The 17941-nt window shown below is 39.2% G+C and overlaps 1 protein-coding gene across 1 annotated transcript in view; it reads left to right on the top strand.

Annotated features, from left to right (window-relative positions):
• Nucleotides 1-17941, top strand: part of LOC145530970 (uncharacterized) — a 43746-nt gene that overhangs the window by 650 nt on the left and 25155 nt on the right. Inside the window, exon 3 of the mRNA XM_081552292.1 lies at nucleotides 13744-13857. Within this exon, the coding sequence (XP_081408418.1) occupies nucleotides 13744-13857 (114 nt within the window). The remainder of the gene's footprint in view (nucleotides 1-13743; nucleotides 13858-17941) is intronic.

Raw genomic sequence — 17941 nt, 5'->3', positions numbered from 1 at the left:
TAATGATTTTGTTCTGCGTCATATATTGACTTTATCAAGGTGTCCTAAATGTCCTCTATTCGTCTTTTTATAGTCATACATACATATATATAGGATATATTTAATGATTTTGTTCTGCGTCATGTATTGACTTTGTCAAGATGTCCTAAATGTCCTCTATTCGTCTTTTTACAGTCAGTTGGGCTTCCCTGGTGGTTCAGACGGTAAAGAATCTGCCTGCAATGTGGGAGACCCGGGTTCCATTCCTGAGTTGAAAAGATACCCTCGAGAAGGAAATGGCTACCCACTCCAGTATTCTTGCCTTGGAGAATCCCTTGGTGGGAGGAGCCCGGGGGGCTACAGCCCACAGGGTCGCAAAGAGTCCGACAGGACTGAGCGACTAACACTTTAACTCTTTAACACTTCTTTCTGCCACAGTATTTTGTTCTTAAATTACTAGATGAACATCCTTCCTCTACAAATAAAAGATTTGGACAATCTCTATGGTGTCTCCAATGAGTTTAGCTGAGGGAACATCAAAAGAAGGAACTAGAAATTAAAAATACTTGTTTTTCCTATTCAAGAAAGGAAAAGATTTTCTGGCTTAAGTTCCAAGTCCTGAGCAAGAAATCACCATTATTTAGAGATAACTTAACATCAGTACACGGCTCTGCAAACCAGCCAATCAGCAACAGCCTCACTCCAGTGGCTTCTGAAAATCGCCCAGTCAACAACAGCTTCACTCCAGTACCTAGGCTTCTGAAAGTTGCTAAATCAAAGTCAGCCTAAATCAATGTCAGCCTCAGCCAATCATTGACAGCTCCATGCTTCTAGACGAAAACCAATCAGCAAGTGCCTCACTGCGGGGACCAGGCTTCTGAAGGTTTAGTAGATCGTCGGCTGCGTTGCTCTAATAACCGTGCCGAGGAAGCTGGAAGTCAGTCGCTGTACGCTCACGCTTCTGAAATACAGCCAATCCCTGAAAGCAAGCTTCCCAAAACGTTGTATAAGATCCGTTATGACTTTGTTAAGCGAAACTGTTCCTTACAAATGCAGTTCTTCTTTGTAGGCAGACCGTTCACTTTTGAGATAATTTGCTTTTCGTAAATTCAAGTTCCCAAACCTTTCATGACTCAACTCCCACGTACCATTAGATACGAGTTTGGACTTTGTGACATGCAATGATGCAGACATTAGATTTATTAAATATAACTTTTTCAATTTTTGCGTTGGTCACTAGTATCAGTGTTTTTTGTTTTACAATGCAATGGGTTTATTCACAAAGCTGTACAATCATTTTAGCTGTACCACGATCATTTTAGAACATTTCCAGCTCCCCAAAAAGAAACCCTATACCTTTTAGTCGTCACTCCCCCATTTCTTCCCAACTATCCCAGCACCAGGCAACCACTAATTTCCCTCTCTGTCTCTGGATTTGCCTATTTTGAACGTTTCACATAAATGAAATCATACAGTATGTAGCCCTTTGTGTCCAACTCTTCATTTAGCATAGTGTTTGCAAGACTCATTCGTGTTGTAGTATGTACAAGGATTTCATTTCTATGGTTGAATAATACTCTATTACATGGATATCACATCTTTCTTATCCATTTATCAGTTGATGGACATTTGGGTTCTTTCCACTTTTTTACTTTTTTTTAGCGAATGCTGCTGTGAACATTCATGTACAAGTTTTTTGGTGGGTATATGATTTCAAGTCTCTTGGGAATATAACTTAGGCGTGGAATTGTTGGGTAATTTTATTTACCTTTGGAGGAATTTTCAAACTGTTTTCCAAAGCAGTACCACTTACAACCCCACTCTGGTAGCCCAGATGGTAAAGAATCTGCCTGCAATGGGGGAGATCTGGGTTCCGTCCCTGGGTTGGGAAGATTCCCTGGAGGAGGGCATGGCAACCTACTCCAGTATTCTTGCCTGGAGAATGCATGGACAGAGGAGCCTGGCAGGCTACATTCCATGGGGTCGCAAAGAGTCGGACACAGCTGAGCGAGACTAAGCACAGCACACAATTCTTTATTTATCCTAAATACAAGTCCCTTATTTGACCTACAATTTGTAAAAATTTTCTCACACTCTGTAGGTTGTCTTTCACATCTCTGATGGTGTCCTGTGAACCACATAATGTTTAACTTTGTTGATATCAAATTTATCTATTTTGTCTTTTTTGCTTGTGCTTTTGGTGTCATATCTAAGAAACCATTGTCTAATCCAGGGATTTATCCCTGACATTTTCTTCTGAGTTAGTAATTTTGGCTCTTATATATAGGTATTTGATCCATTTGCTATGGATCATCAAATTTTGTATTTGATGTGAGGTAGAGGTTCAGCTTCATTCTTTTGCTTGTAGTTATCTGGTTGTTTCAGCACCATTTCTTTTCCCATTAAGTTGTCTTGGCACCCTTTTTGAAAATAAATTGTATTACCTCTTTTTTATTTCCTATGTTGAACCTCTAAATGCCAAAATGCAAGTGTAAATTTCATGATAAATTTTCTGAACAGTGGACATTATCAAATGAGGAAAAAGTCCTCTTGAAGCTCTCTGTGGGGTATGCAAGTGTTCATTCAATACTGAAAATGATAGAAAGTCTGACATAAACCAGCATATAATAACAGCTAAGCATAAAAGATGTGTGATTTCTTCAACTTGAATCATAGAAAGTGATAAAATAGAATTTTGACTAAGAGAAATCTAGATGAAGAACATAAAATAATCACAGCAGAAGTTGTAGCAGCCTCCCACATTGTATATTGTCATCAGTCTTTCAGCTGGAATGACTCTTTGAATGTATTGCTACCAGTATTTTCTAATTCCAAAACTGTAAGCAAAATGTCAAATGCCAGGACAACACCTACTGCAATAATTTAAAATGTAATAACTCCATTTACTACTTCAGTGATTATCAAAGCCCTCATCTTTTTTATGGATGCAAGCAATGACAATACAGAGAAATTCACTTGTGCAATACCTTTCTTGTGAAAAGGTTCACTTGTAAGGCTATTTTTAGTAAAGACTCTTCCAGATGAGACTTCAGAAACAAGAGCAAATTTTTGCAGAGGAAAAAACTCTCTCCTTTTGAATTAGGAGTTAAAGAGGAAAACTGTACTGCTTTTGGTGGAGATGATACAAATGATGGCAGATGTTTGCATAAAGGTGCAAACATTGTTTATTCAAAGTTGAAGTAAAACACAAATGTTTCTTTGGAAGCCATTTGGCTCTCTGCCTCATATACAGCGTGGTGCTGCTCAAAGAATATCTGATGTCTTTCCTGTTGATTTTGATGTAATTGTCATGAAACTGTCCTCTTAAATCAGGCATATACAGTGTTCCAACTGAACAATTGAGGGATTTTTGTGATTTTATTGGCATTCAGTATTTTTCATTTCTCTTGCATTCAAAAACTTGTTCAGTTCAGTTCAGTTCAGTTCAGTCGCTCAGTCGTGTCCGAGTCTTTGCAACCCCATGAATCGCAGCACGCCAGGCCTCCCTGTCCATCACCAACTCCCGGAGTTTACCCAAACCCATGTCCATTGAGTCGGTGATGCCATCCAACCATCTCATCCTCTGTCGTCCCCTTCTCCTCCTGCCCCCAATCCTTCCCAGCATTAGGGTCTTTTCCAATGAGTCAACTCTTCGCATGAGGTGGCCAAAGTATTGGAGTTTCAGCTTCAACATCAGTCCTTCCAATGAACACCCAGGACTGATCTCCTTTAGGATGGACTGGTTGGATCTTCTTGCAGTCCAAAGGACTCTCAAGAGTCTTCTGCAACACCACAGTTCAAAAGCATCAATTCTTCAGTGCTCAGCTTTCTTCATCGTCCAACTCTCACATCCATACATGACTACTGGAAAAACCATAGCCTTGACTAGACAGACCTTTGTTGACAAAGTAGTGTCTCTGCTTTTAAATATGCTATCTAGGTTGGTCATAACCTTCCTTCCAAGGAGTAAGCGTCTTTTTATTTCATGGCTGCAATCACCATCTGCAGTGATTTTGGAACCCCTAAAAATAAAGTCTGACACTCTTTCCAGTTTCCCCATCTATTTCCCATGAAGTGATGGGACCAGATGCCATGATCTTAGTTTTCTGAACGTTGAGCTTTAAGCCAACTTTTTCACTCTCCTCTTTCACTTTCATCAAGAGGCTCTTTAGTTCTTCTTCACCTTCTGCCATAAGGGTGGTGTCATCTGCATACCTGAGGTTATTGATACTTCTCCCAGAAATCTTGATTCCAGCTTGTGTTTCTTCCAGCCCAGCGTTTCTCGTGATGTACTCTGCATATAAGTTAAATAAGCAGGGTGACAATATACAGCCTTGACATACTCCTTTTCCTATTTGGAACCAGTCTGTTGTTCCTTGTCCAGTTCACATTCCAGGATGTCTGGCTCTAGGTGAGTGATCACACCATCGTGATTATCTGGGTCGTGAAGATCTTTTCTGTACAGTTCTTCTGTGTATTCTTGCCACCTCTTCTTAATATCTTCTGCTTCTGTTAGGTCCATACCATTTCTATCCTTTATCGAGCCCATCTTTGCATGAAATCTTTGCATGAAAAACTTGTTAGCTTGCTTTAATAAATGAAGAAGCCTCCGGTTTTTTTAATTTTTTTACTTTCATAAAGAATACTTTAATTCTGGAGAAAATGCTCCTCAAATTCTTAATTGACTTTAATTGTAATTCATAAAGAAAACTTAGTTATCTCTTGATCACAGTGTATACTATCTTTTTAGCAATAGATTATGCAAAGAGAAACTAGCATTGTTGAAGCACTCCATTGCTTAAAGGAATTGTAGAATACACTAAAGGAATGGTTAGTAAAGATTTTATCCCTTTAAGTATCAAAACTGTTTTTTAAAGGGGGCAGGAAAAGAAATTCTGATTTGAAGTGGATAATTATTATAGTACTTGTCATGACTACCTTTTGAAATGGATTTCATCTCATGAATTTGATTCTTTTACAAGACTATTACTACTCTTCTGGCATGGGAACAAGTGGAATCATCATGTGTAGTGTTGAAGAAGAAAGGAAGAAACATTGATGACAATGTTCTTTTCCTGTAGATAACATTTTTAAAAGTTATTGATCAAGAGATGCAGCATAAATCCAAAAAATGAAAAGCCATCTCATTCCACGAAAGATGGTATTTGCTTCAACAAGCCGTATTTGAAGAGCAATTTTCAGGATTGTTAACTTTATCTAGTGTATGTTCAGTATAGTGGCTCATAATGCTACTGCTGATTATATTTTTTCATTAATGAATATTCAATAGACAAATTTAAAGAAGTTAGATGTGACCATTGTAGACGCTATGATACAAAGAAAATGAACATAGACTATGTGCACAAGGAATTTTGCAAGCAAATTCCACAAAACAAGGAAATACTAAAGGGAACAAAAAGCCAGAAAAATATAATTATAAAAGTGTATAATTTAGATACCTTTTAATTTATTTCCTATGAATAACAAATATTTTTAAAGTACATGTTCTATCCAATATTTTTCTTTTCCATCAATGTACATATGCACAAGCAATTAGATATGATTCAAATTTGACTGGGCCCCCTGTTTTTTACTTGCTAAATCTGGCAACCCTACTCATAAATGATCTGAGATAAAATACGTTATCCACTTAAGAGGGTCTTCTTAAAAGTTTTTCCCCCCGGAGAAGGCAATGGCACCCCACTCCAGTACTCTTGCCTGGAAAATCCCATGGACAGAGGAGCCTGGGAGGCTGCAGTCCATGGGGTCGAGAAGAGTCAGACACAACTGAGCGACTTCACTTTCACTTTTCACTATCATGCATTGGAGAAGGAAATGGAAACCCACTCCAGTGTTCTTGCCTGGAGAATCCCAGGGATGGGGGAGCCTGGTGGGCTGCCATCTATGGGGTCGCACAGAGTCAGACACAACTGAAGCGACTTAGCAGCAGCAGCAGAGTTACCCTCTAGGTACTCCCTGCTTCTCTGCTGTGGGAATTTGGTCCTAAAAGCATGGCTCTGCTGTCACAGGGTCCTTCTGGATCATGCTGGTCCCATCAACTCAAGACTGGTTGCTCCTCCTCAAAACCAGGATGAAAAAGTTCTGAGATGCATGGATGAGAAGAAACATGATTGTGTGATCTGAAATAAACCACTTTATTTCAGGTTTTGAGTAAAATCTTTCAAAGGTGAAAAGGAAAACATATGTCAATTCACTTAACCAGTATCTGATTTTTCTCCTGATCAAATTATATAATTTTAGTATCTCATGAAGTTTATCTTTCATTGCCATTTTGCTCTTTGTATTAGGAAGCTAAGTCATGAAAAATGTGTTTCAAAACTGTAAATAAATGGAAGATGCTTTGACTAAAAAAAAAAAAAAATTTCCCCCCAAAATATTTTTTATGGAAATATAATCTCCTGATAATAAAATACTGTATAGTTCAATAAGTTTTGACAAATGTTTGCAGTTCTAGAATTATTGCCCCCCACAACTAGGATATCAAACATTTCCATGACCATAGAAAAGTTCCCTGAGGCCGCTTTGCAGTCAAATCCCCCATCTTGGCCCCAAACAATTATTGATTTGATTTTAATGGCCATAGATTAGTTTTGTCTACTCTTCAAATTTATGTAAATGAAATCAGTGTAATGATTTGGGGATTTATTCATTTTGTTATACATATCAGTAGTTTGTTCCTTTTTACCGATGAGTAGTTTTCCATAGGTTGGACAAAACATAATTGGTGTATCCATTTACTGGTAGATGGGCATTTGAGTTGTTTCCAGTTTGAAGCTACTATGTTTGCAATCCTATAAACATTTGTGTATAAGTCTTTGCATGACCATATATTATGAGTTTTCTAGGATAAACACTTAGGAGTAAAAGTGCTAGGTCATATGGTACGTGTATATTTAGCTTCATAAGAAATGATCAACCAGTTTTCCAAATTGTTTTCATTTTACATTCCTACTTGCAGTGCAGGAGAATTCCAGTTGTTCCATATCCTCACCAACACTTGGTGATGTCAATCTTAACTTTCATTCTCCTGGATATACAGTGGGATCCCAGTATGGTTTTAATTTGTATTTCCCTAATGATAGTGCTCAAGAAAAGGAACACTGTCACTGCTTCCCCCTTTTCCCCTTCTATTTGCCATGAAGATGGGACCAGATGCCATGATCTTAGTTTTTTTAATATTAAGTTTTAAGTGGACTTTTTCACTCTCCTCCTTCTCCCCCATCAAGAGGCTGTTTAGTTCCTCTTCACTTTCTCTCATTAGAGTGGTATCATCCACATATCTGAGGTTGTTGATATTTCTCCCAGCAATGTTGACTCCAGCTTGTAATTCATTCAGCCTGGCATTTTGCATGATGTGCTCTGCGTGTAAGTTAATTAGACAGAGTGACAATAAACAGCCTGTTGTACTCCTTTTTCAATCCTGAGCCAGTCAGTTGTTCCATACAAGGTTCTGACCGTTGCTTCTTGACCTGCATACAGGTTTCTCAGGAGACAGGTAAGATGGCCTGGTGTTCCTGTCTCTTTAAGAGTTGTCCACAGTTTGTTAGGATCCACACAGTCAAAGGCTTTAGCTAGTCAGTGACTGCAGCCATGAAATAAAAGATGATTGCTTCTTGGCAGGAAAGCTATGGCAAACCTCGACAGTGTGAAAAGCAAAGACATCACTTTGCTGCCACAGGTCCGTATAGTCAAGGATATGGTCATTCTGGTAGTCATGTATGGATGTGAAAGCCAGACAATAAGGAAGGCAGAGGGCCAAAGAATTGATGCTTTTGAACTGGGGTGCTAGAGAAGACTCTCGAGAGTCCCTAGGAAACCAAGGAGATCAAACCAGTCAATCCTAAAGAAAATCAACCCTGAATACTCTTTGGAAGGACTGATGCTGAAGCTGAAGCTCCAATACTTTGGCTACCTGAACAGTTGACTCATTGGAAAAGATCCTGATGCTGGGTAAGATTGAAGGCAGAAGGAGAAGAGGACTACAGAGGATGAGATGGTTGGATGGCATCACCTATTCAAAGGACAAGAACTTGGGCAAACTCCGGGAAATAGTGAAGGACAGGGAAGGTTGGTGTGCTGCTGTCCGTGGGGTTACGAAGAGTCAGACAGGACTTGGCGACTGAACAACAACAACAAATGATAATGCTGTTGGGCACCTTTTCATGTTCTTATTTACCATCTGAATATCTTCTGTTGTGAAGTGACTTTTAAGTATTTTGTCCTCTTTTTAAAATTAAGTTGTATATATTTTATTACTGAGTGAAAGGAATTTTTAAAAGTATTTTGAATATAATTTGTTTCCCAGATACATGCATTGGGAGCTTTTTCTCCCAGCTCTGAGGGTTTCATTTTTATTTTCTTAAAGGATATCTTTTATGCAACAGAATGTTTTAATTTTCATGAGTCTAATTTATTTTTATGTTTTCATTTATTTAGAAGGTCTTGGGGCTGTAGGAACAGGAAGGAGTAGGAAGGCCTGGACCAACTATGAATCCTTACCTGAAGTATTGATTCCCCTTCCTTCAAAGCCGCTAATCACTATCTTGAACATGAAAAATAATAAAAGCCTGAACAGATTCAGTTTTGATTCTTTTGGCAAAGCTGTTACATAACTCCCTGTGGTGATCTGGAAGGCTTCTCACTAGAAGTGATGTTTGTGTAGGACGGTCTAGATGATGAGTAAAAAATAAAAAGGTATTTTTTAAATAATACTACATTCTAAGCACCTTTCATGTAATTCTTTGTTGTAGCCAACCACCAAGATGGCCCCCAATGATCCTCACCTCCTATATTTCAGGCCTTTGTATAGTTCTCTCCATTGTCCAGATAAGGAAACCAAACTTCAGAAAGGTTAAGGAACTTGCTCAAATAAGTTGCTCAAGTATCAGGGTAGATATTTTTCCTTTGACAATTTAATTATTTTTTTTTACAATTTCCATGAAGAAACAATAAAGGGAAACATCACAGCTTAGATAATAAATCTCCTCAGGCTTTCTTGAACCTCTTTAATTTGTTTTCTAATGTTGCACCTTCTGTTAAAAAACCCAAGGCTGCTCAATTTTACACCGTTTTCTCTATATCCTGTCATCATGCATTTCCCACTAAGCAAATACTAGCACTATTAGAACTGAATTTTGATTCTAACTCCTTCTACAAGACCCATGTTCCTAACCACTCTGCCTCCGAAGGGTTTCCTAGGAAGAGAGTAAGGAAAGAGAATTATAGGCAGAGAAAATAACAAATGCAAAGAACTGAGGGTTTGGCAGGATTCAGCTGCTTCTGAGGGAACAGTTGCACTGTGGCTCAATATAGCTAGAGATCAAACTTCTTGGGAAAGGAACTGGTATCTAGTGTACAGAAACCTGTAAGTTATAAGTTATGCCAACAATTTCGGATTCCTCTACAGAAAAAAAAAAATGTAAGCAGGGGAAAGACATGCTATATTCAAACTTTCAAAAGACTTTCTGATGAATTAGCAGACTCTGGTGTTGCTCGTTGGCACTTACCATTTCCTTTCATGCTGGCCACTGTCCATGTCAGCAGGCTGGAAGTGCTAGGGAATTAATGTCCACTGGAAGCCCTCAGTAAGTGAAGCGAGTCATTGTGTAAGTTGTTGCCCAGCTTCTTACTCATCAGGTGGGATGACTCAGAGACATGTGTCCCACAACATTTCTCAGGATTCCCCAGGATTAAGCTCTAATTGCCCATAGTGATAACTTGCTTGAAAATGGGTGCTCATCGACTGCTTTCCCATCCCTGAGTCTCTTCCCTAGTCTCCAGATGGTTTTTCCTGTGATTACCTCACAAACAAGATACAATTGTCCCCGCTTTTCCATGGGGGATATGTTCCAAGATCCCCAGTTGGATACCTGTAACTGAGTGTGCTGTGTGCTCAGTCATGTCTGGCCCTTTGTGATCCTTTGGACTGTAGCCTGCCACGCTCCTCTTGGTGAGGATAATACCAAACTCTACATATACTATATTTTCCCTATACATACATGCCTATTATAAAGTTTAATTTATAAATTAGGTACATAGCAGATTAACAACAATAACTAATAATAAAATAGAACTATTATAACAATATATTATAGTAAAAATTATGTGAATCTGGTCTCTCTCTCAAAATATCTTCTTGTACAAATTTAATGCCTTTTCCATCTTAACCAAGCACTTATCATGCTCTGTGGCTGTAGGTGTAGGAGGTGTGACCAAAAAAACTAGCACAAATTTCTTTTTCCTTCACAATTTCACAGACAGAAGTTTTGTTCTCATTGTAGGTCTTAGCAACCCCAGCATCTGACATTTTTTGTTTCCATATTAAGTTGAGAATATTCCCTTTTTTACTTAAAGGAAGCAATCTATAACTTCTCTTTGATATATCTGATTTGCCAGCATCACTACTCTTGCTTCTTAGGGCCATTATTAAGTAAAGCAGTGATTACTGGAACACGGCCCTGCAATGTTGTTGACAGTCAATCTGATAACTAAGACTATTGGGCAGGACAAGCCGGACAAAGAAATGATTCACATCCTGGGCAGGAAGAGTGGGGCAGCATATTTCATCACAGTACTCAGAATGGTACACAATCTAAAACTTATGAATTGTTTATTCTAGAATTTTCCATTAAATAATTTCAGACTGAGGTCAACTACAGGTAACTTAAACCCTGAAAAACAAAAATGAAGATAAGGGGGACCACTGTACTTGCAACTCAAATTCTTATTTCAAGGTCTACCTCAGAGCAGGGGAAAGGGAGGACTACAAAGTACAACAGATGGAATGAGAGGTAATATGGCCAATGTTGGAGAGGGAAATGGCAACCCACTCCAGTATTCTTGCCTGGAGAATCCCAGGGACAGAGGAGCCTGGTGGGCTGCTGTCTATGGGGTTGCACAGAGTCAGATACAACTGAACCGACTTAGCATGCATGCATGCATGGCCAATGTTTATTCAAATACATATTAAAATGTTGATTCTTCCCAAATTACTCTGTGAATTAAATGAAATTTCAAACCAAATTTTAACAGGATATTTTTAATGGAAGTTAAAAAGCAGATCCCTATGGTCACTGACAACAAAATCAGTTGCAAAAAAGAAGAAAAAGGAGAGGACACGCCCTACCAAATTTAACGCCTTTTCCATCTTAAGATTTACTATAAATCTATCAAAATGGCACAGGGAGAAGTAAACAGTCCTAAACATGCATGAGAACTTACTGTGTAATAAAAGAGGCATTACAAAACAACGAGGGAATTAGATTACTCAATAAGTAGTACTGGACAATTGACTACCAATGTGTAAAAGAATTAAATATTTATGTGACATATACAAAATAAATTGCAGATAGGTTAAATATGAAAAGCAAAGCTTGAAATTATTAAAGAATATATTTATAACTCAGAGAAAAGGGAGGATTTCTTAAGTAAGACAGAAAAATCAGAAATCTAAAAAACAGACTGATACATCTGATCAAATCAAAATTCAAAACATGTGCAACAATATATAGTATAACCAAGTTAATCATCCATGTTATAACATGAATGAAACTTGAAAGTATGAAAGAAGCCAGTTGTAGAAGACCACATATTATTTGATTCCATTTTAATGAAAGATCTAAAATAAGCAAATCCATAGAGACAGAAAGTAGCCTATTTGCCAGGGGCTTGGAAGAGGAGGGAATGGAGAGTGACTGCTAGTAAGTACAGGATTTCTTTGGGGGAAAAACATACTCTAAAATTAGATTGTAGTGATGCTCACACAACTTTGCGACTATAACTAAAGCCCAGTGGATCGTATACTTTAAATGGATGAATTTTATGGTATGTGAATTATTTCTCAATAAAACTTTTTTTAAAAGGTAAACCACACATTGGGAGAGGACATTGGTAGTGAATATTGCCGACAGATTATATTGAAGAATTCTGTAAAACAATAAAAATGACAAACAACCCAAGATAAAAATGCATAAAGAATTAGAATTGGCATTTCAAAGATGGGGAAATTCAATAAATGTATATAAGTATGCTCAACATTATTAGTAATGAGGGAAAAGAAAATTAAATAATGAGATACTATCACACCTATTAATTTGAAAAAAAAACTTGGAAAATGAGACCTCTTGTATGCTTCTGGTGGGAGTATAAATTCATATAACCACTTTGTACCACAATTTGGTAATATCTAGTAAAGATGCTTACAAGTCTCTATAACCCAGCAATTCCACTTTCAAACAAATTTTTCATAGAGGAACATATAAAGTAAGTCCATAGATGTTTATGGCACGTTGTTTGTAATGGCAAAATTTGGAAGAGGAGATTCGCTATTCATCAATAGGGGATCAATTGTGAAATATGGATCAAATGTAGAATATTCATTCAGTGTTATGCAACAGTTAAATGAATATGGATAAATCTCAAAAACACAGAGTTCAATAAGCTACAAAAGAATATTTGCAATATGACGCCTACAATAGTCTTCTTTCTCCAGAGAAACCAAATGAGTTTTATATACACATATATATATATTTAATATTTATTTATTTGACTGTGCTGGGCCTTTGTTGTGGTATGCGGGATCTTCGATCTTTGTTGCTGTATGCAGGTTCTTTAGTTGTGGCACGTGGGATTGTTTAGTTGCAGCATGTGAACACTTGCTTGCAGCATGTGGGACCGGAGATCAAACCTGAGCCCCCTGCCTTGGGAGCGCTGAGTCTTAGCCACTGGGCCACCAGGGAAGTCCCTGGAAGTCCCCTGTATGTATTATTATAAGGAACTGGCTCCTGTAATTATGGAGGCCGAGAAGTCCCACAGTTCGCTGTCTGCAAACTGAAGTCTCAAGAAAGCCAGTAGTATAGTTCCAGTCTGACTCCAACAGCCTGAGAGCCAGGAGTGCTAATGGTATAAAAATTCCAGGCAGAGAGCAGAAGACTGACATTTAAACTCAAGTAGTCAGGCAGAGCGGAGAAGGCAATGGCAACCCACTCCAGTACTCTTGCTTGGAAAATCCCATGGACGGAGGAGCCTGGTAGGCTGCAGTCCATGGGGTCTCGAAGAGTCAGACATGACTGAGCGGCTTCACTTTCACTTTTCACTTTCATGCACTGGAGAAGGAAATGGCAACCCACTCCAGTGTTCTTGCCTGGAGAATCCCAGGGATGGCAGAGCCTGGTGGGCTGCCGTCTGTGGGGTCGCACAGAGTCGGACACGACTGAAGCAACTTAGCAGCAGCAGCAGTCAGGCAGAGAGAGTGAATTCTCCCTTTCTCCACCTTTTTTTCTATTCAGGCTCTCAACAAATTGGATGATTCCCACCCACCTCCGGGAGGTCAATTTGCTTTACTCAATCGACTGATTCAAATAATAATTTCAATCTCAAAACATCCTCACAGACAAGCAGAAAGATTATTTAACCAATTATCTGGATACCCTGTGACCCAGGCAAACTGCGCATAGAGTTAACTACCACAACACAATTAATGTGAATTAAAGTAAGTGTACTATCATGTATACTGCAGCAAAAGTATGAAACATGATAGTTGTTTCTGAGACTTGGGAAGGTAAACTTGGTGAATACACCTTCATCTACAATGTTTTATTTCTTTAAAAGTAAATTTGAATCAAATATGGCAGAATATCAATATTTGTTCATTTGGGTGATTGGTACCCAGGTATTTTATACATTAACCTTCCTTGTTCTTATCAGCATATTTATATTTTTTATGTTTTTTATTATTGACCCCAGATCACAACTGCTACCTTCTTCAGAGAATTGTCTTTGGCCTACAGCTGCTACCTCACAAAGAAGTACATGGGAGGTTATACCTATCCCAAAGGGGAGAGAGAGACAACTGATGACGTGAGTACTGACATGGGGTAAAAAACCCCAACTCTTGCTTCATGGTGAATAATTCTGTGGTACAAATCTAACTCAAGAACTCCCCTGTGGGACCAGGCTGAGACTAGACTCCAGCTGAGACCATATTTGTCACTCTCTCCCTGATATACATCTTTTATTATGTGCACAAGAATCCCCATCTCAGGCTCTCCTAGTGAACTTGACAAGTCCCCATCTACTAGGGAAAACTTGTTTCTGCCCTGTCCAGAAACCTTAGTGTAATGTAATAATTTTGTTGGTCTTTTTAGGTAATACTTAGTCCCTGCAGTAGATTGAAGTATTGTTCCCAATTCTTCACTCCCTCCCTAACATACATTATGCTTCCTGACCCATTGACTTCAGACTTGACTATAACATCTACCCTAGCTAGTGGAATGTTAATGGATGTGATGTGAATAGAGGCTTTAAATGTGAGTGTGATTTGGCTTGGCCTTTTGCAGTCCATACCGCTGTCTTGAGAACATGTTACAGTAGGCACTGGTCCCAAAATGAGGAGACTTGTGGAACAAACTTGAATCCTACTCATGGCCTGGAGCCAAGGCCAGCTCATCCCAGTTGAAGCCAAAAGAGCCCAACTGAACCTCAGACCTATATGTAAGGAATGAAAGCTTGTTGTTAAAAGTCATTGCGATTTGGGATTGTTTGTTGAACAGCAGGAGTATGGACTAAAAGTATCTTTTAAAGAAGAAATGTTCAGATTCTTAGCTTTTTGCACCCATTTCATTTTCCAAGAAGACATCTGTATGACCAGAGGGAGTTGGACTTACGTGTCCATCTCCTACCTGCTGACACCTACAGTTGATGAGATCCATTCTTTCTCAGTTTGAGCTGTGTCTGGTGTCTTTAGCCTCTCACTGGGTTTTACTTGCTCTTTGGACAACTCTGAGCCCTTGTCCTCACCTCTGTTCCTGTCCATGGTTTTCAGTCCAGCCATCAGCCCCTGCTGCTGCCTGACAGACCCACTGGCTCCCACCTAGAATTTGTTCCACCCAAGGATCATGGGAGTCATGACAGGATTCCCCCAAAATCTGTATCCCTTTGCAAGCACTGTGCACATTGCTCTTCACCAGGTTCTAGCAGGTTAAAGCATTGCTCTTCTACATGGTGGCCTCTTCCCTGAACCCCAAATATGGAATGGAGTGATTCCTCTTGCCTTTGAAGCATAGCTGAATTCTTGAACTGTCTTTTTCTCCAGGCTGAAGTCTAGAACCGAAAGACTAGGGCCCAAGCATTCTATATCCTCTCTCTGTAGCCTCTCCATTTTTTTCTTCTCCATTATACCATCAGGCCAAGGCCTAAGTTTATGAGAGCACACTATGGAAGATATGCTCAAATCTGATAGCTATTGATATATATCAAATGGAACTAAAAGAATTTAGAAAATTATTTCCCTCTTGACAGTGCCTCGCTTTGGAGCCTTTTGATATATAGCAAAATTCTACATATAGCAAAATTCTATTGTTCAAAGTTGAGAAAAATTTATCTTTGTTTATGCCCTGAAACAAATAAAATCTTCGCTAGCACCCCACCAGGATGGATGAATTGTGGTGGACAAGGAAATGTATAGCTCAGATCCTCCTTCAAGGACTGGTTGCCCAGTTTCAGATAGCATGTTAGCAGCCAGCCTCCAGTTGTTGGCTGCTTTGGGGTCTGTCTTAACTGGGGAAAAATACCCCTTCCAAGGTCATGCCTTTCCCAAGACAGCTTATGTTCAGTGATTCAGTCAGGTGGAGGTGTAAGGGTCTGGCTATTTTGGTCTAATGTGGAATGCTTTAATGGGCAATACTCACTTAAAAACTCCCTGCCAGATTGGCTAGGCTCCACTGGGCCTGCATCATTGTTTGATTTCTTCCTCTGCCCAGTCTGGCTTCTATTCCATTCTTTTCCATAGTAAATGACTTGCACCCTAAACTCCATCTCAGTATCTGATTCCAGAGAACCCAACCTATGTCATAAATACTTTGGACTGCAGGAAAGTGTCCTTATATATACAGTGGAATATTATTCAGCCTTAAAGAGGAAGGAAATTCTGGCACATGCTACACTATGGATGAATTTTGAGAACATTATACTAAGTGAAATAAGTCAGTCGCAAAAGAATAAATACTGTATGATTCCACTTATATGAGGTACCTTGAGTAGTCAAATTTATAAACAGAAAGTAGAATGTTGTTTGCCAGGGGCTGGGGGGGAGGAAATTGAGACTTTTTCATTGTTGAGTACAAAACATCATTTGGAGTAGTGAAAGTGTCCTGGAAATGGATGATGGTGGTGGTTGTACAACAATATGAATATATTTAATTCCACTGAGCTGTAATTAAGTACATTCATATGTACCGATTTACCATAAAAATTAGTAAATTTTATGTCTGTTTTATCACAATAAAAAATATTGGTTAAAATAGCCAGCCACAGGGCTTCCCTGGTGGTCCAGTGGTTAAGAATCTACCTTGCAATGCAGGGAACACCAGTTCAATCTCGGGTCCAGGAAGATCCCTTAGTTGAGGAGCAACTAAGCCCATGTGCTCTGAGTCAGCGAGCCACAACTACTGAGCCCACGTGCTGCAACTACTGAAGCCTGGGTGCCTAGAGCCTGTGCTCCACAACAAAAGAAGCCACCGTGATGAGAAGCCCACATGCCCTAATGAAGAGTAGCCCCCTTACTGCAACTACAGAAAGTCCACATGCAGCAACAAAGACCCACCATGGCCAAAAAAATAAATTAATAAATCTTTAAAAAGAAATAGCCAGCCACAAATCAAAGAATTACACACTACGGACAAGCTTATGAAATATCAAGATGGGTAAATTTAGGAAATGTATTAATATAATTCATTGCGCTGGTAGCACAAAGAAGAAAAAATATCTGATCATATTCATAGATGTTAAAAAGGCATTTGATAAAATGTAACATCAGTTCCTGACAAAATTCTCTCTCTCATATTTTTTTGGCGACAGTGGGTCTTCATTGCTACATGTGGGCTTTTTCAAGTTGCAGCAAGGGGGAGCTCCTCTCTAGTTTTGCAGTGCTCAGGCTTCTCATTACAGTGGTTTCTCTTAGTGTGGAGAATGGGCACTAGAGATGTGGGCTTCAGAAGTTGCAGCATGGGCTCCAGAGCACAGGCTCAGTAGTTGTGGCACACAGGCTTAGTTGCCCCATGGCATTTGGAATTTGCCCAAGCCAGGGATCAAACCCATGTCTTCTGCATTGGCAGGTGGACTCTCAACCACTGGATCACCAAGGAAGTCCAAAAATTCTTAATTAAGCAGATATTAATTGATTCATCTTAATAGGACTAATAAAAGTTTCTCTGGGTGGGGGCTGTGCTGTGAATTGTGGGACCTTAGATCCCTGACCAAGGATTAAACTCAGGCCCCGGGCAGTGAAAATGCTGAGTCCTAACCACTGGACTGCCAAGGAATTCCCAAATGATTAATAATTTTTTATCTAAAAACAAAACCAGCAGTGTAATACTAGAAATATTCCCATTAAAATGTCACTCATTATCACCACCATTATTTAATATTGTTCTTTATAATAGCTAATTATTTAAATTTAAAAAATCTAAAGTATACTCAAAATGGCAGAATAGTAAGTCATGCACTCATCTCCTCTCGCTAGAGCACCAAAATTACAACTAGCTATTGAACAACCATTGACAAGAGGACACAGGAACCCACCAAAAAAAGACCCCATGGCCAAAGACAAAAGAGAAGCCGCAGCAAGACAGTAGGAGGGGCACAATCACAATAAAATCAAATCCCATACAAGCCAGGTGGGTGACCCACAAAACTGGAGAACAATAATACCAAAGAAGTTCTCCCACTGTTGTGAAGGTTCTGAACCCTACATCAGGCTTCCCAGCCTGGAGATCCGACAAAAGGACAGGGAATCCCCAGGGAATCTGACCTTGAAGGTCAGTGGGATTTGATTATAGGACTTCCACAGAACTGGGGGAAACACAGACACTAGTCTTGGAGGGCACAGACAAAATGTTGCACACATCAAGACCCAGAGGAAAGGAGCAGTTGACCCCACAGAAGA

This window comes from Giraffa tippelskirchi, chromosome 13 (assembly GCF_054371585.1).
Source record: "Giraffa tippelskirchi isolate mGirTip1 chromosome 13, T2T-mGirTip1v1.2.pri, whole genome shotgun sequence".
In the NCBI taxonomy this organism is placed as follows: domain Eukaryota; kingdom Metazoa; phylum Chordata; class Mammalia; order Artiodactyla; family Giraffidae; genus Giraffa; species Giraffa tippelskirchi.
The sequence above is the reverse complement of the archived record's forward strand: the minus strand, read 5'-3'. Positions and strand labels throughout refer to the sequence as shown.